The sequence below is a fragment of the Rhamphochromis longiceps genome, linkage group LG17, assembly GCF_057381845.1.
Source record: "Rhamphochromis longiceps isolate RC_006_pf linkage group LG17, R_longiceps_female_GT1.1, whole genome shotgun sequence".
In the NCBI taxonomy this organism is placed as follows: domain Eukaryota; kingdom Metazoa; phylum Chordata; class Actinopteri; order Cichliformes; family Cichlidae; genus Rhamphochromis; species Rhamphochromis longiceps.
Window position 1 is genome coordinate 14,790,332 of NC_140573.1, and position 27,632 is coordinate 14,817,963.

Consider the following 27,632-nt stretch of genomic DNA (forward strand, 5'->3'; position numbering starts at 1 on the left):
CCAAAATTAATTGTTGTAATGGAAGTAATAACTAATATGAATTTAGGCAGGTTTGCAACCAAACAGAAAAGTCTTTCAACATCCCAGATAAATAAATATGAAATCACCACACTTGGAGAATGTTCATTTAGCTTTTTTTACTTCAGAATTTGAATGACTTCCCCCTTTTTAAAATTAAGTACATAAAACTTTATGTAATGTTACGATATAAATATATATTTTTAATGCTTATTTTCTGATTATATTGCCTTTTGTACTTTGTAATAGAGGCATAAGAAACAACTAGGTCAGAGGGTGACAGGTCGATCTGGCAACAGACTTTAGAAAGGGGAAGTAAAGAAAGGGGAAGTTTAGTGCAGAGCTGCACAGGAAACCAGACACAAGCTGCAGAAAATTCAGACCTGAGCATGTGTGTTCTGTCTCCATTTCCAGAAATGTAAAAAATAAAGATTTTTTTGAGCTTTACCACTCTGAGTTCAGTCTTTCTCTTTCGCCAAAAGAATTCAAAAGAACGTGATTTAATAGTAATCATTTGATAATTTAAACATTATGGAAACCAAAAAGGAGACTCCGCTGGAGAGAGGTCAGCAGCTGATGGATGGATGGCTTCAACAAAGAAAAGGTCATTAGCAATAGGCCACAAAGGAGGTGGAACTCTTCTGAATCTGGAGAAGGAAAATTCAGTGATGCAAGCTCTGACAAAGTGTCTGGTGACTTAGGGGCAGACTCCCTAAAACATTCATAGAACATACAATTTAATATTAGTTGCTCTTGAAAGGTGTGAAGGACCTAAAACACAGGAAAAAAATACAATCCTGTCTTTGTGTTTGAAAGGCAAGCACAATCATAGCCCCTCTCATTTGCTGTCATGTTATTAACTGTTATTTTTAACTGCAATTTTTGTTTTATGTTATTTTAAACCAGTAGTTTTGTAAATAAATCACATTTTTTAAATAAAGCTTATCATGGTGAAGGGGTTTGTGTGTCCCAGGGATCACAGGGGCTATGTTGGCAGGGGGCTTTTGCCCCCTTGGTAGGGTCTCCCATGGCAAATTGGCCCTGGGTAAGGGACCAGACAAAGAGCGATTCAGAAATCCCCTATGAGAAGACCATTGAGGGGACCGTTCACCCTACCCAGGATATAGTTTCAACACTACTTCCTAGCCAACAGCTTCAGTTTATCTCAGGATGGCTAAAACATACCTTCTTAGATGACACAATATGGGATCAACAGAAAAAGATTATTAGAATATCAACAAATTAAATCCATAGTAAAAAAAAAGAAATATAAACCTGGTTAAGTTGATTTACAAACACCACCAAGTGTGGTACAATTTCTTGCTCTTATAACCCCCAAATTACTGTCAAAACTATACAGAATGTTTTCTAAAACAGATGAATCAATATCACTTCCTATTACAAAATGGGAAGCGGATTTTTCTTCATATACATATATATATATATATATATATATATATATATATATATATATATATATATATATATATATATATATATATATATATATATATATTAGGGGTGCAACGATATTCGTATATATATTTAACCATTCGATACAGTGCTTTCGGTTCGGTACGCATATGTATCGAACAATACAAAATTTGTAATTTATTTTATCAACTTTCCTTCTGACGATGCTGTCTGTGTTGAGCACTCAGTGAATCTGCGTTCGACTACTCCGCCTAGGCTGCACTGTCGAGCGCAGATCCACTGAGCGCTTAACACAGACAGCATTGTCAGAAGGAAGAACGCAGGGCAAGCTAGCGAGACAGAAGTTAAGCTCTCCTTGCAACATGGCAAATTGAACCTCCCCCACCCTCATTCAGATCTGGCGTTTGGAATTATTTTGGTTTTCATGTGACATATGACCCTGAAGGTAAGCGCGTCATGGACTAAAGTAAAACAGTATGTTGGATGTGCCATGCAATGCTCAATTACATGGGTGGGAGCTAGTGTGTTAGCGCAGTTAGCTCGTTAACGTGTTGGCTGTCCAGCCCCATGCACGCCCAAGAGCACCTGGTGATCAGGGGTAGCTCGTTAACGGAGATTTGCCGTGTTGTGGCGTTAAGGTCATTTCAACGAGATTAACCTGAAAGCACTAGTGGGAACACAACGAATATGACTGCACATTTACGCCGACATCATCCTAGTGCAAAGACAAGTGGAAGCAGACAAAAACAACAAGCAGGCATGCTACAAACTTTACCCGAGTCATTTAGACAGCCGTTAGCACATGATTCTCCTTATGGGGACCTGATATGTTTAATATGCTGCTGAGACTATAGCCCAGAAGAAGCGTATAGTATAGCTTTTACTTTGGAAAGAGCCATTTCTCTGTAATAAACTCTCTTTTCCAAAGATGAGTGATTCCTCAATCAGATACAGGGCTCGCAATATCGCTACCCCAACGTCCCGGGGCTAGCGATATTTCCAGTCGGGCTACCAAAATCTATCTCTACCCTCCCCGTCGGGCTATTGTAGGAAGGAAAAATATATGTCAGTGCTTTTGCATTCTTTTGCAGCACTGATCTGTGAGTGATGATAATTTGTGCACCAATTCCTCTGACATCGTCTTATCAATCGTTAGCTTACTACGCAAACATGACAAGTGAAATCCCCCGCAGCAAGCTTAAACATGTGAGAGGTTGATCGCGCAGAGAATCGCTGAGCGTTATGTGAGTGCGTGTGTAAAAGCAGCAGGATATATATTTTAGTTCTGCTGAGCCAAATAAGACAGGTCAGGGTGAAGAAGTGACAGCCAAAGAAAAGCTTACCACAAAACGGAAAAGTTATGACAAATCAGACTATAAGGCAAAAAGAAAGTGCAGCTTTATGGTTTCATGGACAAAAGAATTTCTGTGGCTGCAATATGACGAGCTAAATAACCAGGGCTGCACATAAGTGGTCCGCAGGTGCGCATTCGCTGTCAAAATAAAAAACACGCACAAGGGTTAGGGTTGAATTTAAAAACTGTACTTTTGAGTTAAAAAATATATTTATAATTTTAATAAATGACAAATAAAAAAGTCAGGAACATTTTTTTTTTATCGAAAAAATATTGAACCGTGACACCAAAGTATCGAACCGAACCGAACCGTGAATTTTGTGTATCGTTGCACCCCTTATATATATATATATAAAACAACCAGCACGCCCCTGCGGGCGGTTTATCCTTCAAGCTCGGGTCCTCTACCAGAGGCCTGGGAGCTTGAGGGTCCTGCGCAGTATCTTAGCTGTTCCCAGGACTGCGCTCTTCTGGACAGAGATCTCCGATGTTGTTCCCGGGATCTGCTGGAGCCACTCGCCTAGCTTGGGAGTCACCGCACCTAGTGCTCCGATTACCACGGGGACCACCGTTACCTTCACCCTCCACATCCTCTCGAGCTCTTCTCTGAGCCCTTGGTATTTCTCCAGCTTCTCGTGTTCCTTCTTCCTGATATTGCTGTCATTCGGAACCGCTACATCGATCACTACGGCCGTCTTCTTCTGTTTATCTACCACCACTATGTCCGGTTGGTTAGCCACCACCATTTTGTCCGTCTGTATCTGGAAGTCCCACAGGATCTTAGCTCGGTCATTCTCCACCACCCTTGGGGGCATCTCCCATTTTGACCTCGGGACTTCCAGGTTATACTCGGCACAGATGTTCCTGTACACTATGCCGGCCACTTGGTTATGGCGTTCCATGTATGCCTTGCCTGCTAGCATCTTGCACCCTGCTGTTATGTGCTGGATTGTCTCTGGGGCATCTTTACACAGCCTGCACCTGGGGTCTTGCCTGGTGTGATAGACCCCAGCCTCTATGGATCTTGTGCTCAGAGCTTGTTCTTGTGCTGCCATGATTAGTGCCTCTGTGCTGTCTTTCAGTCCAGCTTTGTCCAGCCACTGGTAGGATTTCTGGATATCAGCCACCCCCTCTATCTGCCGGTGGTACATACCGTGCAGGGGCCTGTCCTTCCATGATGGTTCCTCATCTCCCTCCTCTTTCTTGGGTTTCTGCTGCCTGAGGTATTCACTGAGCACTCGGTCAGTTGGGGCCATCTTCCCAATGTATTCTTGGATGTTCGTTGTCTCATCCTGGACTGTGGTGCTGACACTCACCAGTCCCCGGCCCCCTTCCTTCCGCTTAGCGTACAGCCTCAGGGTGCTGGACTTGGGGTGAAACCCTCCATGCATGGTAAGGAGCTTTCTTGTCTTTATGTCAGTGGCTTCTATCTCCTCCTTTGGCCAGCCTATTACCCCAGCAGGGTACCTGATCACGGGCAGGGCATAGGTGTTGATGGCCCGGATCTTGTTCTTACCATTCAGCTGACTCCTCAGGACTTGCCTGACCCTCTGCAGGTACTTGGTGGTTGCAGCTTTTCTAGCGGCCTCTTCATGGTTCCCATTCGCCTGCGGGATCCCCAGGTACTTGTAACTGTCCTCTATGTCTGCAATGTTGCCTTCTGGTAGTTCAATCCCCTCAGTTCTGACTACCTTCCCTCTCTTTGTTACCATCCGACTACACTTCTCCAGTCCGAACGACATTCCAATGTCATTGCTGTATAGCCTGGTAGTGTGGATCAGTGAATCGATGTCTCGTTCACTCTTGGCATACAGCTTGATGTCATCCATGTACAGGAGGTGGCTGACAACTGCTCCGTTCCGTAGTCGGTATCCGTAGCCAGTCTTGTTAATGATCTCACTGAGGGGGTTCAGGCCTATGCAGAACAGCAGTGGGGACAGAGCATCTCCTTGGTAGATCCCGCACTTGATGGTGACTTGTGCTATGGGCTTGGAGTTGGCCTCTAGTGTTGTACGCCACATCCCCATTGAGTTCCTGATGAAGGCTCTTAGGGTCCCATTGATCTTGTACAATTCTAGGCATTCCAGTATCCAGCTGTGGGGCATTGAGTCATAGGCCTTCTTGTAATCAATCCAGGCAGTGCACAGGTTGGTCAGTCTGGTCTTGCAGTCTCGGCTGACTGTTCTGTCTACCAGTAGCTGGTGTTTTGCGCCTCTGGTATTCTTGCCAATTCCTTTCTGTGTCCCGCTCATGTATTGACCCATGTGCCTGTTCATCTTAGCCGATATGATGCCTGACAGGAGCTTCCATGTAGTACTGAGGCAGGTTATTGGTCGGTAGTTGGAGGGGACCGGTCCCTTCTTGGGGTCCTTGGGGATCAGGACCGTCCGACCTTCGGTTAGCCATTCCGGGTGTCTCTCGTTAACTAGCAGCTGGTTCATTTGTGCTGCTAGACGCTCGTGGAGTGCAGTCAGCTTCTTTAGCCAGTAGGCGTGAACCATGTCGGGCCCTGGTGCTGTCCAACTCTTCATACTGGAGACCCTTTCTTGGATATCTGCCACTGTGATGGTTACTGGATCCTGTTCGGGGAGGTTGCTGTGGTCTGCCCTCAGATCCACTAGCCACTGAGCATTGCCGTTATGGGTTGCGTCCTTCTCCCATATGCTCCGTCTCCAGCCTTGGTGGTGCTGTTCTCTTATTGTTCCCTTGCCACTGAGAGTACACCTTTGCTGGTTCTGTGGAGAACAGCTGGTTTATTCTCCTGCCTTCTATCTCTCTGGTGTACCTTCTCAAGCGGCTGGCCAAGGCTGTGAGTCTTTGCTTGGCAGTTTCTAAGGCCTCAGGTATGGACAGCTTGCTGTATTTCTTATGCACCTTCTTTGTCGCACCTTTCTGCAACTCCGTTAGTTGGCTAACCTCCCTCCGTGCTACTTTGATCTTGCCCTCTAGCCTCCTTCTCCATGGAGGGTACTGCCCCTTGTGGCTGTTCAACTTGTAGCCAAGCATCTCACTGATCACTGCTGCCGTATTGTAGATCAGCTTGTTAGTGTCGGTAATCGTGGTTGTAGGTATCGTCCGTAGTGCTGCATTAACATCATCTAGCAGACCTTCTGAGGGTACTTCACGTAATCTTGGTAACCGGCTACGGGGGATCCAGGTTTCAAGCTTGGCCATGATCCTATCTTTCAGGTCAGTTCCTCTCGCACTTAACGATCCTTCTCCTATCGCACTTGGGGCTATGTACCCAATCTCGGGTGGGGGTGATGATATCGCCCCCCTGACCTGGCGTCCTGACTCCTCCTTGCCGTAGCATTTGTGTTGTACCTCGTCAATCTCTAGCTGTGAGAGCAGTCCCTTCTTTCGAATGTTGGAACACTGAGCTACTAGTTGTTTCGCCGTCATTGTGGATGTTGGGTATCGAAGAATCCATAGGTCCCTCAGCCTATTCATGTAGCCCCTTCCGCCAGGGTTACTTGCGTAGTAGCATTCCAACAACGCCCTGTTTTCGTCTCTTGCCCACCGATGCCTTCTTGTTCCAGTAGCCCACTTTTCGTCAGGGTGCCCTGGTTCCTCAACACCTGACGCGGACCTTGTTGATCCGGGCGACGTCCGAGCCGGCATGCCTTCATATTTATCTGTCTCGCTCATGTCTGCGGTAGGCTTGCTTAGCATAGGGGGTCTAGCCTTAGGACCCTTACTGGATACAGACGCCCCAGGCAGGAATCGAACTTGCGATCCTCTGTTCCAAAGGCGTGTAGTCTAACCACTACGCTATCCAGCTATATATATATATATATATATATATATATATATAAACAAAAATAATGTTGACAATACAAAACAGCTTATTAGGTTCCAAAACGGAGGTGGGATGAGGTTTAGTCCAGTATGAGATTTAGTTTAGTTCCATGGACCTGTGATAGGTCATGTGTCAACAGTCAAACTCAGTCCATAGGTTCACGATTCCTACCGCAATGCAACGGTGGCCGGGTGGCTCGCCATTCCGCGCTGATCAGGGCTGTGATCGCGGAAGAAAAAGAAAACCTGACCTAAACAAGGTCAAAAACATAAATTATCATTCAATATTAAATTTAAACAGCGTTCGACTGCCATGATAAAACAAAATCAATAAATCCATAAATAACAAAGTCAAATAATGCCATATTTTATACAACAATCAATAAACCAATAACCAAACAAATCATAACATATTATAATCATCTTATAATGAATTTCATTCAAAATACTATTATACAAAAACATTCTCATGGGTCCCATCAAAGCTCATAAACATTATCCAAAATTAATCAATTAACACATTTTTTTTCTTTTTTTTGTGTCCCGTTTGGATCTTTAGCCATCAGAATTGTTGTCTTAAGGCCAAGAAAGATTCCAAGCGGATTTATTTTACCAAGTGGATCATCATGGCCTTGCCATATTGGTCCATTTGATTGACCTTTATTATAATTATATATTTATTTTATTTTCGGTTGTTACAAATGGGACAGACATGACTGGGGGATAGGACAGGGAGAAAGAATGAAAGAAAGAGAGGGAGAGAAAGAAAAACAGAGGGGAGAAGAGACGGTGAGAAAGGGGGAAAGAAAGAAAGAAAAACAAACAAAACACCTGGATCACCTGTATGGAGAAAAAAAAAACAGAAGAGAACGCAAAAAAAAAAAAAAGAGCAACATAATAAATACAGCACCATCACAATAAACTAGCTAGCAGTAGATAACAGTAGATACTAAATATTAAACGCTATTGTGCAGCATGCAAGATAGACAGCGCACAATGTGCTTTAAGGCAGCAGCCAAGAAAGGTGTAGTTCGCGTCTGTGTGGATCAGCATGCTTGTATTCCAAAGGTTTCTCCATGTAACGATCTGCTAGGGAGTGAGGGGAGCCATAGCCCCGTCCCCCAGGGCATGAAGCAGGTATGGAGGAGATCCAGGCCACAGACATCCAGAGGCCCCAGAATACAAGGAATTCTGCATTAAGAAATATTATTCACAAAGGGAAAACATTTAAGGCAAGGCAAGGCAAGGCAAATTTATTTGTATAGCACAATTCAACAACAAGGTGATTCAAAGTGCTTTACAGAGACATTAGAAACAAAAACAAATAAAAAGCATGATTTAAAATTGATTAAAACAAGCAAACAAACAAACTAACTAAACACACACATTTCACACCTGTTCGCGCGATCTGAACCCTTATCGTAAGGGGAGCTACCAGTCCTTCTGTGGACGAGCTACTTTCTATTTTAAATTCCCTGAATTTAAAATACTCTCTAGACCCAGTCTAGACCCAGTTGGGGAGCTACCCAGAGCTCTAATCCCACACCTGTTCGCGCGATCTGAACCCTCATCGTAAGGGGAGCTACCAGTCCTTCTGTGGACGAGCTACTTTCTATTTTAAATTCCCTGAATTTAAAATACTCTCTAGACCCAGTCTAGACCCAGCTGGGGAGCTACCCAGAGCTCTAAACCCACTTAACAAACAAACAAACAAACAAAACAGTATATCAAATCAAAACAGATAAAATCAGAACAGTAGATAAAATCAGTAGTTAATGTAAGTTTTGAAATTTAAGCTTAACAAACAAACAAAACAGTATATAAAATCAAAGCAGATAAAATCAGAAATAGATAAGATCAGTAGTTAGTGTAAGTTTTGAAATTTAAGCTTAAAAGTGTGGATTTGGTGCTTTATTCAAATGCAGCTGAGAACAGGTGAGTCTTCAACCTGGATTTAAATAAACTGAGTGTTTCAGCTGATCTGAGGCTTTCTGGGAGTTTGTTCCAGATATAAGGAGCATAAAAGCTGAATGCAGCTTCTCCGTGTCTGGTTCTGACTCTGGGAACTGATAAAAGACCGGATCCAGATGACCTTTAAGAAACTTTCCAGGAAATTCACTAATTGGAAAACAAGAGCAGTGTTGGTTCCTGGTGCATTATGACAGGTGTTATGTAACTACATTCTTTATGCTCATTGTAATATAAGTGTGCATAAAGTGATACTGGTATCTCTTCATAGTGTCCTTAACTGGGAGGACAGCTCTTTTCTCAAGTTTGGAGTGAAGGAAAATCAGAACATGCTCTTAGGTTCTACACTCAGATAAGCAAATATATGTAGATGCAAGATTGTTTTTAGAGGGGAGCTACAGGCAAGAGACACAGGAAAAACTTGGAGCCACTCAATCATCTTACCGTAAGGGAGTGCTGCAGCTAACTTTAAAAACCAGAAAATAAATCCCAATATTTTGTATTGGATACATTTTGGATGTAGCAAAGCATTAAGTAGCTTCAGTTCAAAGATTAAAGAGTTTCATGAAAACAGCTATTGAACAACAAGAACAACCAGAATCTAAAATAAAACCATTCTGCATGAAAATCAACACTCTTTGTTGTCCTTTTACAGATGCACAAAACACACACAAAACAGAAGCCAAAATCTAAAAAAAGAAAAAAGCAAAACAAAACATGACGTGCCTAGGTCAGGGGTGTGTGTGCCTGTGACACACACGCAGACCCGATACAAAGAATATCTTATGTTTGATTTCCACCATGCTATTATTAAGATATAAATAGATTATACCTCAACAAGAGAGGGTGCAGCAATGTCATCAGAAAGCAGAACTGTGCTGTGAGAATAACAATTCCCGTGTTTGCTATTATTTAACTTATTACACCAAATACTTTCAAATATTTTAAGCTTTTATTAGAGTCACAGTATCATCTGTACTTGGTGATGTGTGCAAACTGTCAAAGTAACATGTTATTAGCAAAATGAACAAAGTGCAAAATATACTTTTCAGTTTATGAAAAATAAAACAGAAATGTTTGAGCTAATATATAGTTAACTACAGCAATGGAGTAAAAGTGCAGTTCCTTCAAATAATAATGTGATACTCAAAGAGAAACTGCTGCCACATCTGCTGCTGGAGTAGTTTTACACCTCTGTCCTGGTTTATCAACATCACAGATTAGCAGGAACAACAAAAGTACAAGTGAGCCATGAGTCCAGTGATATTACATCTGCATTATAATTTGCAGATCACAGTGGCTCTATAAAGTCAAAATGCTTGAAACAATGGTGTCGCATCACAACAACAAGAATAGCAGTGCATTTAATCACGAGGGGGGAAAAGCATCATGATAAATTAAGAGCATAATTGAAACTTGATTTCACACTGTCTCTGTAAGTTATAGACATAGGATGTGTGTTTGCATATAAGCTTTGACTGTTTGTAGCTCCAGTGAAAAACTTGCATTGATTATGGGTTTACACTAACTACAGCGGGACAGACAAGCATCCATGGCTAGTGCCATTATAGCCAAAACTTTGTTTGCTGTACTAAGCCTTTAGAAAACAGTAGTGAGGAATAAATACATCTGTATGTTAAACTGTACATAAATGTACATTAAATCTTCAAAAGGTGTTGAGGGATTTCTAAAATAATGCTGTGCAATATTTCATGTAGTGTGATGTAGAAAAGATCTCACCATGACTATTCATTCCTTACTCTACAGGTTTTTACAACTATGACAAGTAATCATGGACTCATATTAATTTAGTGAATAAAGAAATGCAAAACACGGAAAATAAAAATAAAATTTACATTGCAAAAGAGAAAATGAAGGCTCAGTGACGCATCATAGGAAATCGTACTCATTCATTTATATTTAGAAATTAAAAAGCTGTTGCGTACCCTTTTTGTTTAAATGCACAATTGAACACAGGGTGTGGTAAAGTGCGTTAGCAGAATGATTTGACAAAAGAGGAGATGAATGTCTGAATGTTCATGCTGTAAAAATGTAAACACACCCAATCCTGAGCTCACCTGTTCAGTATATAAAGTGTGGGAGTGCTCCTGAGATTTAGTATCACAGTCCAAGGAAACTAATCTGCAGAACTGACCTGTTCATCACAATGAAGCTGACTGCTCTAATTGTCCTTTGGGCACTCTCCAGCACAGGTAACTGCTCTTTTCCTTATCATTCAGGATTTAATTTAAACATTTAAAGTCTAAATTTTACAATAAAAGAAAAATAAAACCTTAAAGTTTATTTTATATAGATATTAAATGTCCTTTTCCAAGAACATCCAAACAGTTTACAAGATTAGGTAACTACATGAGCATCACACCACAAACATAACTAAGTTTTCTCTCAAAGCATTATCAGGAAACCAAATATCTGTCAGCATATATGTAGAGAAAACCGATCAATGAGTGTGATACACCCAATTAAAAAGCAAACAAGCAAACAAAAAAAAACCAAACCAAAAAAACCCAAGAGGCTCTGAGAAAGATATGCCATACATTTTGTTTTAGTTTATAAATTCTGTTTCTGAATCTGTTTGGCAAACTGATGTGGAAATCTTTTACTTTCGCCAAATCATTTCACTGAGTGGATAAGTTCTACTTCATGCTGAGCAAAACTGGGAAGTGGACATTTCTGTGAAAATGCTTCCTAGAAAGTAGGTAGTGGTTATTTTCCAATTCAAGCTACACTTATACTTTTCCAGCCAAAGGTTAATTATAATTTCTTTAGAATGATCATTATTTTAACTTCTAATTAGAGTTGATTGGGATAAAGTGATCGATAGAGGAAATTCTACTTCAGTCGTTAAACAAAGTGGAGGAAAGGCGTTACACTCAGTAACTATCCAGCAGGTAAATAAAAGAAAATAAGATTTAATGTATAGACTATGGAGCAGTTATCCTGCACAGGTCAAATTATTATGGTGAAGTATTCACAGGGTGATCTGCTAGCAGTGTGGTGTAATTTAGATGCAAAGACCCAGCAAGTTCACTTCAGTAATATACAGTGTTCTGCCAGGAGGAGCCCAAACTAACATCTCAAAGAAATGAGCAGACCAGGTAGGGTCGCTGAGGGAGCGAGTAATAACCTATTAACAAAAAAAGGTTTCAATTCAATTTGATTCAATTTTTTTTTATAAATGATTCCCCTACCCAACCTTGAATATTTGTCAGGTAAATGTCAGGTTAGGAAAAGGAGGTACTTCTAAATGCACTCTGTGTGTTAAAACAAAAATGCCAAGGAGGAAAGACATAAGCCATATTATGTCTTACTGTTTCTGTCCATAAATCTGGCAAGGATTAAACCAAGTTCTATCATTCTGCATTAAGAAATATTATTCACAAAGTGAAAACATTTAAGACACTTTCCAGGAAATTCACTAATTGGAAAACAAGAGCAGTGTTGGTTCCTGGTGCATTATGACAGGTGTTATGTAACTACATTCTTTATGCTCATTGTAATATAAGTGTGCATAATGTGATACTAGTATCTCTTCATAGTGTCCTTAACTGGGAAGACAGCTCTTTTCTCAAGTTTGGAGTGAAGGAAAATCAGAACGTGTTCTTAGGTTCTACACTCAGATAAGCAAATATATGTAGATGCAAGATTGCTTTTAGAGGGGAGCTACAGGCAAGAGACACAGGAAAAAACTTGGAGCCACTCAATCATCTTACCGTAGGGGAGCTTTTCCCAAAATGAAGAGTGCTGCAGCTCACTTTAAAAACCAGAAAATAAATCCCAATACATTGTATTGGATACATCTTGGATATAGCAAAGCATTAAGTAGCTTCAGTTCAGAAGAAAAAACAAAACAAAACATAACGTTTTGCTGCAGCAGTATAAAGCATCTGTCTGAATAATTTCACTGAACAGATCGGTCACCTGGTTTATCAACATCACAGATTAGCAGGAACAACAAAAGTACAAGTGAGCCATGAGTCCAGTGATATTACATCTGCATTATAATTTGCAGATCACAGTGGCTCTATAAAGGCAAAATGTTTGAAACAATGGTGTCGCATCACAACAACAAGAATAGCAACTGTTTGTGATTGGGAAAACAGGTTTAACCCAGAGATAACTGGCAGTTAAAGTCCACCTTAAGATTTCATATTGCGGTAGATTCTTTTCTCACACTAGGTGGTGCTACACATGCCATAAAAATTATAACATTTTAAATATAGTTTCACAAACTGTTAAATGTTGGAAGGTTTTTAGAGCAGGCCTCCATGGTGTAAATTACCCTTAATAGATTAACCTTAAATTAACTTTAATGTAGTGTTTCATGTCGACTTTATTAAAAATATTTATACACACACACATGTTAAAGAGATTAACTGCATTTTATCAATCTGTGTAACAGTGTAAAGAAATCAAAGAGATAACGATTCTTTAATTATGCCAGTATACTGGGGTATTTTAAAACCTTTCATTTTTCATTATAACTTCAATCCTTTTATTGTTTCTCTCCTGATTGCAGCTGGAGCCCTTGAGTGTCAAACCTGCACAGATCAGACGTGTTCAAGCACAGCACTACTTCCATGTTCTTCAGAGACCATGTGTGTTACAGCTACTATTTTAGGTAATCTTCTCTTCATATTATGAAATTTCCCCTTGTGGGACTAAAGGTATATCAAATCAAATATTATGTAATAAACTTCAGTAAATTTCAATGACTTTGAAATTATGTGTACTTTCCATCAACATTAATAAAATACACTTTGAATTTGCAGCTACTTCATCTGGAAATACGGCAACACAAATCTACAAGGCATGTGCATCTTCCTCCCTGTGTCCAGTTACGAGCTCTCAGATATTTTCAATTAACATGGGTGTTCAAAGTGCTCTTGCATCTGCCACGTGCTGCAACACAGATAACTGCAACTCACAAACTCTGGATGGTAAGTACAAATCTATAAGTGTTTTATTAAAGACGCAATAAGAAACAATATTCTGATATTTGCTGAAATGTTCTCAGTTCTGAAATGAAATGATGCTCTTTTCTTTTACAGCTCCTGCTCCTCAGTCAAGTAATGGCCGACTATGTAACATTTGTTCCACCCCTCTGTGCGACACTCCAATACAGTGTCAGGGAGTGGAGGACCAATGCTTTCAATCAATGAGTGAGTCTTCATCATATATACTTTAACAAAGATCATCTTTAAATTGGCTTTTATACCTAAAATAAATTCAAAACATATTCTTTTTTAAAAAAAATTAGTCAGTGGCAACATTATGAAGCATTTCATCAGTATGTGTAAGACATTTTATTTTGTACCTTAAATCTTTGAAGATGAAGGTCAGGATTTGATAATTAGTTCATGAAATTATATATATGTATTAGTTAACAAGTATTCCCCGCACGAAAATAGAACACCCAGTGTAGGTACACTATTCACTAAAAGGGAATCACAGTGGCTTCTGAAATTGTAACTACATGTTTTCATAAACGTGAAAGTCACTATAAAAATTGACTGAAAATCAGGCTCTGTTCTTCTCTCTGATTAAAAAATGTTTACCAGTGGCATTAGAAATGTTAAACAAACAACTACACCCTTTAGTGGTGTTCTCGGGTCACTGCAGTGAGATTTTGAGTTTCAGCAAACAGAACACAAACAGATTTTAGATTACTCTTTATGTGAAAGATATTGAAGATAGGTACAAAGCATTTCCCTAACCATTTGCAAACCAATAATGATGGTCAATGCCCACAACTCTACAGTTGATCTACAGTGTAGCTTCATGATTTTCTTTTGACTAAAAAATAATAAGAAGCTCTAAATAAAATGTAACAGAATATATTTAATAATAATTGCTGTGACAGGAGTGTTAGTGCATAAAAAAGGAAACCATTTTAATTATAATACTCTGAGTACATGTTTGGATTGTCACAGGCTACTACACAGGCATGTTTGTCTTCTTATACATTTTTTGGTTAGAATTCACATGTCAACATGAAAGATTCTGAACATCAAATTAACCTCATGCATTATAAGTGTTGCGCACAACAGTTAGAGAGCACAAAAAAGGCTAACTGTAAAACTGCTGTCTGAGTTTCAAGTTTTATTGTCATGTACATATAAACAGTGTAGCCACATTTACCTGTAGTGAAATTCTTTGGCTCGTGCTCCTCAACTTTATATGAACATATATAAGTCTGCAGTTATATTTTAAAAGAAAATAACCACAACAACAGCAATAATAATAATAATGATAATAATAAAGATAATATTAATACTTTAGTTTTTTGTTATTTGTTAACAGAATTTGAGACAGTTGTTCAGAATTTACAGTTTCGTATTTAGAGTTGTGCAAAAAGTATGCAGTGAGGATATAAAGTGGCAGTGTGTAAAGTCTAGTAATTGTAGGGAGTGTGTAATGGTCAGATATCAGAATCTTTATTGTCATTGTCACAGGTACAATAAAATTAAAAATGGTTCCCAATCAATGCATCAACCCTAACAATATCAAAATATAAATAAAACAATAAAATTCAATAATAAAATAAATAGAATGCTTAAAGTACTAATAAGAAGTATCAACAAACATTCACATACATTCCCACATACATGCTTCAGTCAGCGCACAGATTAATACAAGAGTGGCGTGATGGACAGTTTTTTGTAGCAGTATTCAGACGTGTTATTGCAGTTGGATAAAAGCTGTTTGAGCCTATTAGTCCTTACACTGATTGCTCTGTACCGTCTGCCTGAGGGCAACAGTTCAAACAGGGAGTGGCCAGGATGTGAGGTAACTTTTATGATGTTTTGGGCTTTTTTAAGACAGCGGGTGTAAATCTTCCAGTGTGGGGAGAGGGCAGCCAGTGATCTTTTGGGCAGTGTTAATGATCCCTTGGAGTGCTTTCCTCTGAGCCACTGTGCAGCTAGTGTACCAGATGCATATGCAATAGGTTAGAACACTCTCAATGGTGGCTCTGTAGAAGGACACCAGCAATCTCTGTATGATGTTATTCCTCCTGAGAATTCTCTGGAAGTACAGTCTCTGTTGGGCCTTTCTCAGCAGCTCGGAGGTGTTCGCACTCCAGGAAAGGTTCTCCTCTATGTTGACTCCCAGGAAGCGGAAGCTTGCCACCCTTTCTACACAGTCCCTATTAATGAATAGTGGTTGGGTCTCTGCCTTTTTCCTTCTGAAGTCTATTATGAGTTCTTTGGTTTTTGAAGTGTTGAGGAGGAGGTTATTGGCCTTACACCATGACGACAGCTGGTGTAAGAATGTCAGCAGTTCAAAAGCCTGATGGCTTGTGGGTAAATACTATCCCTGTGTCTGCTAGTGCGGTTCTGAATGCTTCTGAACCATCTGCCGGACAGCAGGAGTGTGAAAAGGCTGGGGTGCTTGGGATCAGAGAGTATCCGCTGCGTCTTCTTCATGCAGAGTTCATGCCAAATCTTCTCAGGCGCCGGAGGAAGAAGCGCTGCTGTCTTGCTGCTTTTGTGATCACACCAACATGGTGTGACCAACTCAGATCCTTGCAAATGTAGATGCCTAGGAATCTGAAGAAGCTGACTCTTTCCACCTCTGCTCCTTCGATGTGAATGGGCGTGTGCCTTCTTCTCTGTAGTCTCCTGTAATCCACAATGAGCTCCTTGTTTTTGCTGACATTAAGCAGGAGGTTGTTGTCATGGCACCATGATGTCAGGGCTCTCACCCCTGCCCTGTATGCTGTCTCATCTCCATCAGAAATGCAGCCAATGATGGTGGTGTCGTCTGCAAATTTGATGATGGTGTTGGAGCTATGTGTTGGTGTACAGTCGTGGGTGAACAGGGTGTAAGCAGGGGGCTTATGCGGATGCTGTCTATGAACAGCATCCGCACATATGTGTTTTTCTGGTCCAAATGCGAGAGGGCAGTGTGGAATGCAATTGCGTTGTCTGTAGATCTGTTTGGCCTGTAGGCAAACGGAGGGGGTCGAGTGAAGCAGGGAGTAAAGGTGTGATGTGAGCTTTAACTATGCGCTCAAAACACTCACACAATGGATGTGAGTGCTACTGGGTGATAGTTATTTAGGCAGCTCACATTAGTTTTTCTTGGGACAGGGATGCTGGTGGCCCTCTTAAAACATTTTGGGACAACAGACTGGAGCAGGGAAAAGTAAATGTGTGTCTGAACTGGTAAATATGACTTGGTGGAAAAATTAAATTGGGGGCTTTATTAAAGTAGAAGACAACAATAAATGTATCAGTTGTTTTACCATTTACCATGACTTATGACTTACCAAAAGGCACTAAACCAACATAATAATGAATATTACTGGTGTAAGATTCTTATTTTATCATATGTTATCCTATCCCTATAATCGAACTGTGTGAATCATTATACTACTGTAAGCCACACCCTACTCCATATTATAGAGAGTATAATTAGTATGTAGTTTTAATTTGCATTATACCTCTGGATTAAGAAATTGTGAAAATCATTAGATTTATTAGATATGTCTATATTATCCTATACTGTTGATTTACTGTGAATGATTTACACTGTTTCATTGCATGTCATACTGCTGAGTTAAGAAGAGAATATTGTGTGCAGAAGGCCTTGTTTTCTGATAGTGGAGGAGACAGACCACATTCCACAGAAGTTCTACCCCCACCTTTCTCTATGTCAGAAAGACAGGGAGCCAAGGTCATAATACAGGCTCACTGAGAGTTAGAGGGTATGTAAGTTTAGGCTTTTTGAGACTAGGTGGGGGTCAACAGAGGCTATAAAAGCTTTGGGTAACGCTCCACCATTTTGAGATTTGCTGTGCCCCTCTGCATGCATGTCTCCCCATCCGGATGGTTTGTGCTCATGTTGAATTGTATGGAATAAAACATTGTTGATTGAACATTTATACACCGAGTATTGTCCTTCCTTCAGCCCAAAGAATAAAAGAATTGGGAGGATTTAACACTGGATATCAGAAAAATTATTTTTAAGATGTCTTAACTAATGCTTTAAATATGATATGTAATGACATCATGACAAACATTTTTCATCTGCAGTGACCGACAGCACCAGCACTTTCCCAGCTTACGGATGTGCATCTACAAACCTGTGTGCAGCTGCCTCAAGCTTGAAATCTCTACCTTTCATGAAGAGCATTGGTACGATAACAACAGGACCAACCTGTAATTCACCCTCGACCACTCCAGCACCAACCACAACCACCGCTGCTCCAACCACAACTACAGTGGCAACAACCACAACAACAACAGCTGCTCCAACCACAACAACAGTTGCTCCAACCACAACAACTGCTGCTCCAACCACAACAACTGCTGCTCCAACCACTACAACTGCAGCTCCAATAACAACCACAGCTGCTCCAACCACAACCACAGCTGCTCCAACCACTACAACTGCTGCTCCAATAACAACAACTGCTGCTCCAACCACAACCACAGCTGCTCCAACCACTACAACTGCTCCTCCAACAACAACAACTGCCGCTCCAAGCACAACAACTGCCGCTCCGACCACAACAACTGCCGCTCCAACCACAACAACAGTTGCTCCAACACCTACAACTGCCGCTCCAACCACAACAACTGCCGCTCCAACAACAACAACAGCTGCTCCGACCACAACAACTGCCGCTCCAACCACAACAACAGTTGCTCCAACCACTACAACTGCTGCTCCGACCACAACAACTGCCGCTCCAACCACAACAACAGTTGCTCCAACCACTACAACTGCAGCTCCGACCACAACAACAGCTGCTCCAACCACAACAACCGCGGCACCAACCACAACAACTGCCGCTCCAACAACAACAACTGCCACTGCAACCACAACCACAGCTGCTCCAACCACAACAACCACAGCTGCTCCCACAACAACCACAGCTTCTCCAACAACAACCACAGCTGCTCCAATCACAACAACCACAGCTGCTGCTCCAACCATAACAACAGCTGCTCCAACCACAACAACAGCTGCTCAAACCACAACAACTGCAGCACAAACCACAACAACTGCCGCTCCAACCACAACAACAGTTGATTCAACCACTATAACTGCGGCACCAACAACAACAACTGCCACTGCAACCACAACCACAGCTGCTCCAACCACAACAACCACAGCTGCTCCCACAACAACCACAGCTTCTCCAACAACAACCACAGCTGCTCCAATCACAACAACCACAGCTGCTGCTCCAACCACAACAACAGCTGCTCCAACCACAACAACAGCTGCTCAAACCACAACAACTGCAGCACAAACCACAACAACTGCCGCTCCAACCACAACAACAGTTGATTCAACCACTATAACTGCGGCACCAACCACAACAACTGCGGCACCAACCACAACAACTGCCGCTCCAACCACAACAACAGCCGCTCCAACCACAACAACTGCCGCTCCAACCACAACAACTGCAGCTCCAACCATAACAACTGCCGCTCCAACCACAACAACAGCCGCTCCAACCACAACAACTGCTTCTCCAACCACAACAACTGCCGCTCCAACCACAACAACTGCCGCTCCAACAACAACCACAGCCGCTCCAACCACAACTGCTGCTCCAACAACAACCACAGCTGCCCGAACAACAACAATTGCTGCTCCAACCACAACAACAGTTGCTCCAACCACAACAACAGCCGCTCCAACCACAACAACTGCTTCTCCAACAACAACAACAGCCGCTCCAACCACAACAACTGCTGCTCCAACCACAACAACAGCCGCTCCAACCACAACAACTGCCGCTCCAACCACAACAACTGCTGCTCCAACAACAACAACAGCCGCTCCAACCACAACAACAGCTGCTCCAACCATAACAACAGCCGCTCCAACCACAACAACTGCCGCTCCAACCACAACAACTGCCGCTCCAACCACAACAACTGCTGCTCCAACCACTACAACTGCTGCTCCGACCACAACAACTGCCGCTCCAACCACAACAACAGTTGCTCCAACCACTACAACTGCGGCTCCGACCACAACAACAGCTGCTCCAACCACAACAACCGCGGCACCAACCACAACAACCACAGCTGCTCCAACCACAACAACCACAGCTGCTGCTCCAACCACAACAACCACAGCTGCTGCTCCAACCACAACAACAGCTGCTCCAACCACAACAACAGCTGCTCAAACCACAACAACTGCAGCACAAACCACAACAACTGCCGCTCCAACCACAACAACAGTTGATTCAACCACTATAACTGCGGCACCAACCACAACAACTGCGGCACCAACCACAACAACTGCCGCTCCAACAACAACAACAGCTGCTCCAACCATAACAACTGCCGCTCCAACCACAACAACTGCCGCTCCAACAACAACCACAGCCGCTCCAACCACAACTGCTGCTCCAACAACAACAACAGCTGCTGCAACCACTACAACTGCTGCTCCAACCACAACCACAGCTGCCCCAACAACAACAATTGCTGCTCCAACCACAACAACAGTTGCTCCAACCACAACAACTGCTTCTCCAACAACAACAACAGCCGCTCCAACCACAACAACTGCTGCTCCAACCACAACAACAGCCGCTCCAACCACAACAACAGCCGCTCCAACCACAACAACAGCCGCTCCAACCACAACAACTGCTTCTCCAACCACAACAACTGCCGCTCCAACCACAACAACTGCCGCTCCAAGAACAACCACAGCCGCTCCAACCACAACTGCTGCTCCAACAACAACAACAGCTGCTGCAACCACTACAACTGCTGCTCCAACCACAACCACAGCTGCCCCAACAACAACAATTGCTGCTCCAACCACAACAACAGCCGCTCCAACCACAACAACAGCCGCTCCAACCACAACAACTGCTTCTCCAACAACAACAACAGCCGCTCCAACAACAACAACTGCCGCTCCAACCACAACAACAGCCGCTCCAACCACAACAGCTGCCGCTCCAACCACAACAACAGCCGCTCCAACCACAACAACAGCCGCTCCAACCACAACAACTGCTTCTCCAACCACAACAGCTGCCGCTCCAACCACAACAACAGCCGCTCCAACCACAACAACAGCTGCTCCAACCACAACAACTGTCGCTCCAACCACAACAACAGCCGCTCCAACCACTACAACTGCAGCTCCAAGAACAACCACAGCCGCTCCAACCACAACTGCTGCTCCAACAACAACAACAGCTGCTGCAACCACTACAACTGCTGCTCAAACCACAACCACAGCTGCCCCAACAACAACAATTGCTGCTCCAACCACAACAACAGTTGCTCCAACCACAACAACAGCCGCTCCAACCACAACAACTGCTTCTCCAACAACAACAACAGCCGCTCCAACCACAACAACTGCGGCTCCAACAACAACAACTGCCGCTCCAACAACAACAACTGCCGCTCCAACCACAACAACAGCCGCTCCAACCACAACAGCTGCCGCTCCAACCACAACAACAGCCGCTCCAACCACAACAACTGCTTCTCCAACCACAACAGCTGCCGCTCCAACCACAACAACAGCCGCTCCAACCACAACAACAGCTGCTCCAACCACAACAACTGTCGCTCCAACCACAACAACAGCCGCTCCAACCACTACAACTGCAGCTCCAACCACAACAACTGCCGCTCCAACAACAACCACAGCTGCTCCAACCTCAACTGCTGCTCCAACAACAACAACAGCTGCTCCAATCACAACAACCACAGCTGCTCCAACAACAACAACTGCAGCTTCAACCACAACAACAGTTGCTCCAACCACTACAACAACAGCTGCTCCAACAACAACCACAGCTGCTCCAACAACAACCACAGCCGCTCCAACCACAACAACTGCCGCTCCAACCACAACAACAGCCGCTCCAACCACAACAACAGCCGCTCCAACCACAACAACTGCTTCTCCAACCACAACAACTGCTGCTCCAACCACAACCACAGCTGCCCCAACAACAACAATTGCTGCTCCAACCACAACAACAGCCGCTCCAACCACAACAACTGCTTCTCCAACAACAACAACAGCCGCTCCAACCACAACAACTGCTTCTCCAACAACAACAACAGCCGCTCCAACCACAACAACTGCAGCTCCAACCACAACAACCACAGCTGCTCCAACCACAACAACAGCTGCTCCAACCACAACAACCACAGCTGCTCCAACCACAACAACCACAGCTGCTCCAACCACAACAACCACAGCTGCTCCAACCACAACAACAGCTGCTCCAACCACAACAACAGCTGCTCCAACCACAACAACTGCGGCACAAACCACAACAACTGCCGCTCCAACAACAACAACTGTCGCTCCAACCACAACAACTGCAGCTGCTGCTCCAACCACAACAACTGCCGCTCCAACCACAACAACAGCTGCTCCAACCACAACAACTGCAGCACCAACCACAACAACTGCCGCTCCAACCACAACAACTGCCACTCCAACCACAACAACCACAGCTGCTCCAACCACAACAACCACAGCTGCTCCAACCACAACAACCACAGCTGCTCCCACAACAACAGCTGCTCCAACCACAACAACAGCTGCTCCAACCACAACAACAGCTGCTCCAACCACAACAACCACAGCTGCTGCTCCAACCACAACAACCACAGCTGCTCCAACCACAACAACAGCTGCTCCAACCACAACAACCACAGCTGCTCCAACCACAACAACCACAGCTGCTCCCACAACAACCACAGCTGCTCCAACCACAACAACAGCTGCTCCAACCACAACAACTGCGGCACAAACCACAACAACTGCCGCTCCAACAACAACAACTGTCGCTCCAACCACAACAACTGCCGCTCCAACCACTACAACTGCAGCTGCTGCTCCAACCACAACAACAGCTGCTCCAACCACAACAACTGCCGCTCCAACCACAACAACTGCCGCTCCAACCACAACAACCACAGCTGCTCCAACCACAACAACCACAGCTGCTGCTCCAACCACAACAACCACAGCTGCTGCTCCAACCACAACAACAGCTGCTCCAACCACAACAACAGCTGCTCCAACCACAACAACTGCGGCACAAACCACAACAACTGCCGCTCCAACAACAACCACAGCTGCTCCAACCACAACTGCTGCTCCAACCACAACAACAGTTGCTCCAACCACAACAACTGCTGCTCCAACCACAACAACTGCTGCTCCAACCACAACAACTGCAGCTCCAACCACAACAACTGCCGCTCCAACAACAACCACAGCTGCTCCAACAACAACAACTGCTGCTCCAACCACAACAACAGTTGCTCCAACCACAACAACTGCTGCTCCAACAACAACAACTGCTGCTCCAACAACAACAACCGCAGCTCCAACCACAACAACCGCAGCTCCAACCACAACAACTGTGGCACCAACCACAACAACTGCGGCACCAACCACAACACCAGCCGCTCCAACCACAACACCAGCCGCTCCAACCACAACAACAGCTGCTCCAATCACAACAACCACAGCTGCTCCAACAACAACAACTGCAGCTTCAACCACAACAACAGTTGCTCCAACCACTACAACAACAGCTGCTCCAACAACAACCACAGCTGCTCCAACAACAACCACAGCTGCTCCAACAACAACCACAGCTGCTCCAACCACAACAACTGCTGCTCCAACCACAACAACAGCTGCTCCAACCACAACAGCTTCTCCAACAACAAAAACACCTGCTCCAACCACAACTGCTGCTCCAACAACAACAACAGCTGCTGCAACCACTACAACTGCGGAAACAACAACAGCAACAGCCGCTCCAACCACAACAACAGCCGCTCCAACCACAACAACAGCTGCTCCAACCACAACAACTGCCGCTCCAACAACAACCACAGCCGCTCAAACCACAACAACTTCCGCTCAAACCACAGCAACAGCCGCTCCAACCACAACAATTGCGGAAAAAACAACAACTACAGCTGCTACAACAACAACAACTGCTGCTCCAACCACAACCACAGCCGCTCCAACCACAACAACAGCTGTTCCAACCACTACAACTGCCGCTCCAACCACAACAACTGCAGCAACAACCACAACAACTGCTGCTCCAACCACAATAACAGTTGCTCCAACCACTACAACTGCTGCTCCAACAACAACAGCAGCTGCTCCAACCACAACAACAGCTGCTCCAATCACAACAACTGCTGCTCCAACCACAACCACAGCTGCTCCAACCACAAAAACTGCTGCTCCAACAACAACAACAACAGCTGCTTTAACCACAACAACTGCGGCGCCAACAACAACAACAGTTGCTCCAACCATTACAACAACAGCTGCTCCAACAACAACCACAGCTGCTCCAACAACAACCACAGCTGCTCCAACCACAACAACTGCTGCTCCAACCACAACAACAGCTGCTCCAACCACAACAGCTTCTCCAACAACAAAAACACCTGCTCCAACCACAACAACAGCTGCTCCAACCACAACAACAGCTGCTCCAACTACAACAACAGCTGCTCCAACAACAACAACTGCTGCTCCAAGCACAACAACAGCCGTTCCAACCACTACAACTGCTGCTCCAATAACAACCACAGCTGCTCCAACCACAACAACTGCTGCTGCAACCACAACAACAGCTGCTCCAACCACAACAACTGCGGCTCCAACAACAACAGCCGCTCCAACCACAACAACAGCTGCTCCAACCACAACACCAGCCGCTCCATCCACAACAACTGCTGCTCCAACAACAACAACAGCTGCTGCAACCACTACAACTGCGGAAACAACAACAGCAACAGCCGCTCCAACCACAACAACAGCCGCTCCAACCACAACAACAGCTGCTCCAACCACAAAAACTCCGGCACCAACCACAACAACTGCCGCTCCAACAACAACCACAGCCGCTCAAACCACAACAACTTCCGCTCAAACCACAGCAACAGCCGCTCCAACCACAACAATTGCGGAAAAAACAACAACTACAGCTGCTACAACAACAACAACTGCTGCTCCAACCACAATCACAGCCGCTCCAACCACAACAACAGCTGTTCCAACCACTACAACTGCCGCTCCAACCACAACAACTGCCGCTCCAACCACAACAACTGCAGCAACAACCACAACAACTGCTGCTCCAACCACAATAACAGTTGCTCCAACCACTACAACTGCTGCTCCAACAACAACAGCAGCTGCTCCAACCACAACAACAGCTGCTCCAATCACAACAACAGTTGTTCCAACCACAACAACTGCTGCTCCAACCACAACCACAGCTGCTCCAACCACAAAAACTGCTGCTCCACCAACAACAACAACAGCTGCTTTAACCACAACAACTGCTGCGCCAACCACAACAACAGTTGCTCCAACCACAACAACAGCTGCTCCAACTACAACAACAGCTGCTCCAACAACAACAACTGCTGCTCCAACCACAACAACAGCCGTTCCAACCACTACAACTGCTGCTCCAACCACAACACCAGCCGCTGCAACCACAACAACAGCTGCTCCAACCACATCAGCAGCTGTTCTAACAACTACAACGGCTGCTCCAACCACTACAACTGCTGCTCCAACAACCACAGCCTCTCCAACCACTACAACTGTTGCTCCAACCACAACAGCAGCTGCTCCAACCACAACAAACGCTGCTACAACCACAACAACTGCGGCACCAAGCACAACAACAGCGGCTCCAACCACAACAACAGTTGCTCCAACCACAACAATTGCGGCACCAACCACAACAACTGCTGCGCCAACCACAACAACTGCTGCTCCAATCAAAACAACAGCTGCTCCAACCACAACAACTGCTGCTCCAACAACAACAGCAGCTGCTCCAACCACAACAACAGCTGCTCCAATCACAACAACAGTTGTTCCAACCACAACAACAGCTGCTCCAACCACAACAGCTTCTCCAACAACAACAACACCTGCTCCAACCACAACAACTGCTGCTCCAATCAAAACAACAGCTGCTCCAACCACAACAACTGCTGCTCCAACAACAACAACAACAACAGTTGCTCCAACCACAAAGACTGCTGCTCCAACAACAATAACTGCTGCTCCACCACCACCAACAGCTGCTCCAACCATGACAACAGCTGCAACAACAATCACTAAACTGACTTCAACAGCTATAACATCCACGACGACAACAAGTCACGCATCCTCTGTCAGAATGAATGTAATCCCTCTATTAGTGGCACTCTTTGTCTTTACCATCTATTAAATGGTAAATCATGGATGGAAACCCCATAAAAACACTAAAACTGTGAAAGGATGATGTTTTTGTTTTATCTTACTGTTTACTTCTTCTTTTCCTGTTTAGTTGGGATTTAAGTTTCATTCACTTCAGATGTAAGTAAAAGGTTAAACCTGCTGGGTAAACCTTAGCATGGATAACTATTTAACAAACAATTACCCTTGTGACTTATAAAGTGTAATATCTATTTAATATTTACCCACAAATATATTTATCTATTTATTAAACTCATTATACAAATGTCTTGAAAAAATGTAATAGTGCAATAATAGGAACAGAAATATACATACAGAAATAGACAACCAAACTAGTTACTTGGGATTTTTGTTATATGTGATTCACTGACAGCAATTCTAAAACTAGTCACTGTAATTACACCAAAAAAAGCCAAAGGATTACAACTATGACCATGATAAAGTTTTCAACAGACAGTATGATGGGATTAGTTTTTTTGCTTTGGAAATATCCCATTGATGGCAAGGGGAATAAAGAAAGCTATGGCAGTATATTTGTTTTGTATAATGTTATGATTGTCACGACTGTCACTTATTTTCTTGAATTTTCTCAATCATATTGATGGTAACACATGGCCCCACTTTTAACATTTATAAAATTACAGAATATATTAACCATATGTTATTTAAGATGAGATACTCTGGTTTCCCCTGAATGTAGACTTTTACTCTCTTCACCCTAATAAAACTATTAATGCAACCAATTGTTTTTCTACATGAATTACCGTACCTATAAGATATTTCAAAGTTTCTTTAATGAAGTGATATATTTCACACTATTCAACAATATTTCATTATTAAGAAAGTTAATGTTTTTTTGCTGGCTTTTCTAACTACCAGTACATTTCCCTAATAGATATACATATTTTGATAATTGAAAAGGAAGGGGGATGTGTTGAATTATATATTCTTTTTAAACGAATATAATCTCTGTTTCTAGTTATCAGGTTTCAGTTATGTTGTCCTCGGATCTTTAGTGGTTCTAACAGGCACTAACTATTTGTTTCTTTTTATAAAGTCGAAAGGGCTTGGAGTGGTTGATAAGATTGGAAATAAGCTTCCTAAATGCTTATCGATCACATAGTAGTATATCATGTCACAAGAACCAAAATTAATTGTTGTAATGGAAGTAATAACTAATATGAATTTAGGCAGGTTTGCAACCAAGCAGAAAAGTCTTTCAACATCCCAGATAAATAAATATGAAATCACCACACTTGGAGAATGTTCATTTAGCTTTTTTTACTTCAGAATTTGAATGGCTTCCCCCTTTTTAAAATTAAGTACATAAAACTTTATGTAATGTTACGATATAAATATATATTTTTAATGCTTATTTTCTGATTATATTGCCTTTTGTACTTTGTAATAGAGGCATAAGAAACAACTAGGTCAGAGGGTGACAGGTCGATCTGGCAACAGACTTTAGAAAGGGGAAGTAAAGAAAGGGGAAGTTTAGTGCAGAGCTGCACAGGAAACCAGACACAAGCTGCAGAAAATTCAGACCTGAGCATGTGTGTTCTGTCTCCATTTCCAGAAATGTAAAAAATAAAGATTTTTTTGAGCTTTACCACTCTGAGTTCAGTCTTTCTCTTTCGCCAAAAGAATTCAAAAGAACGTGATTTAATAGTAATCATTTGATAATTTAAACATTATGGAAACCAAAAAGGAGACTCCGCTGGAGAGAGGTCAGCAGCTGATGGATGGATGGCTTCGACAAAGAAAAGGTCATTAGCAA

General features: G+C 43.2%; 2 protein-coding genes across 2 annotated transcripts; one reads left to right on the forward strand and one right to left on the reverse strand.

Moving 5' to 3' along the window:
• Nucleotides 1-761: 761 nt before the first annotated feature.
• On the reverse strand, nucleotides 762-6,577 carry LOC146649436 (uncharacterized). Its single transcript, XM_085387589.1, has 3 exons — nucleotides 5,529-6,577; nucleotides 4,877-5,470; nucleotides 762-789 (listed from the first exon to the last, which is right to left on the reverse strand). Exons 1-3 carry the CDS (start codon nucleotides 6,476-6,478, stop codon nucleotides 762-764), a joined length of 1,572 nt encoding a protein of 523 aa, XP_085243715.1. The 5' UTR covers nucleotides 6,479-6,577.
• A 9,876-nt stretch (nucleotides 6,578-16,453) lies between these two features.
• LOC146649437 (uncharacterized) lies at nucleotides 16,454-26,297 on the forward strand. The gene is made up of 3 exons (XM_085386682.1): nucleotides 16,454-21,228; nucleotides 22,456-23,299; nucleotides 25,760-26,297. The coding sequence occupies exons 1-3, from the start codon at nucleotides 17,721-17,723 to the stop codon at nucleotides 25,845-25,847; spliced, it is 4,440 nt and encodes a 1,479-aa protein (XP_085242808.1). The 5' UTR covers nucleotides 16,454-17,720; the 3' UTR covers nucleotides 25,848-26,297.
• The last annotated feature ends 1,335 nt before the right edge of the window (nucleotides 26,298-27,632 follow it).

Coding starts and splice junctions, on each gene's coding strand:
- LOC146649436 (XM_085387589.1), bottom strand. CDS start 6,478: ATGCTAAGCAAGCCTACCGCAGACATGAGCGAGACAGATAAATATGAA. Junction 5,471..5,528: donor TCCACAGAACCAGCAAAGGT/GTACTCTCAGTG, acceptor CTGGAGACGGAG/CATATGGGAGAAGGACGCAA. Junction 790..4,876: donor ATACTGGAATGCCTAGAATT/GTACAAGATCAA, acceptor CCTGTGTTTTAG/GTCCTTCACACCTTTCAAGA.
- LOC146649437 (XM_085386682.1), top strand. CDS start 17,721: ATGAAGAGCATTGGTACGATAACAACAGGACCAACCTGTAATTCACCC. Junction 21,229..22,455: donor TCCAACCACAACAACTGCCG/CTCCAACAACAA, acceptor CAGCTGCTGCTC/CAACCACAACAACAGCTGCT. Junction 23,300..25,759: donor ACAGCTTCTCCAACAACAAA/AACACCTGCTCC, acceptor AACAGCTATAAC/ATCCACGACGACAACAAGTC.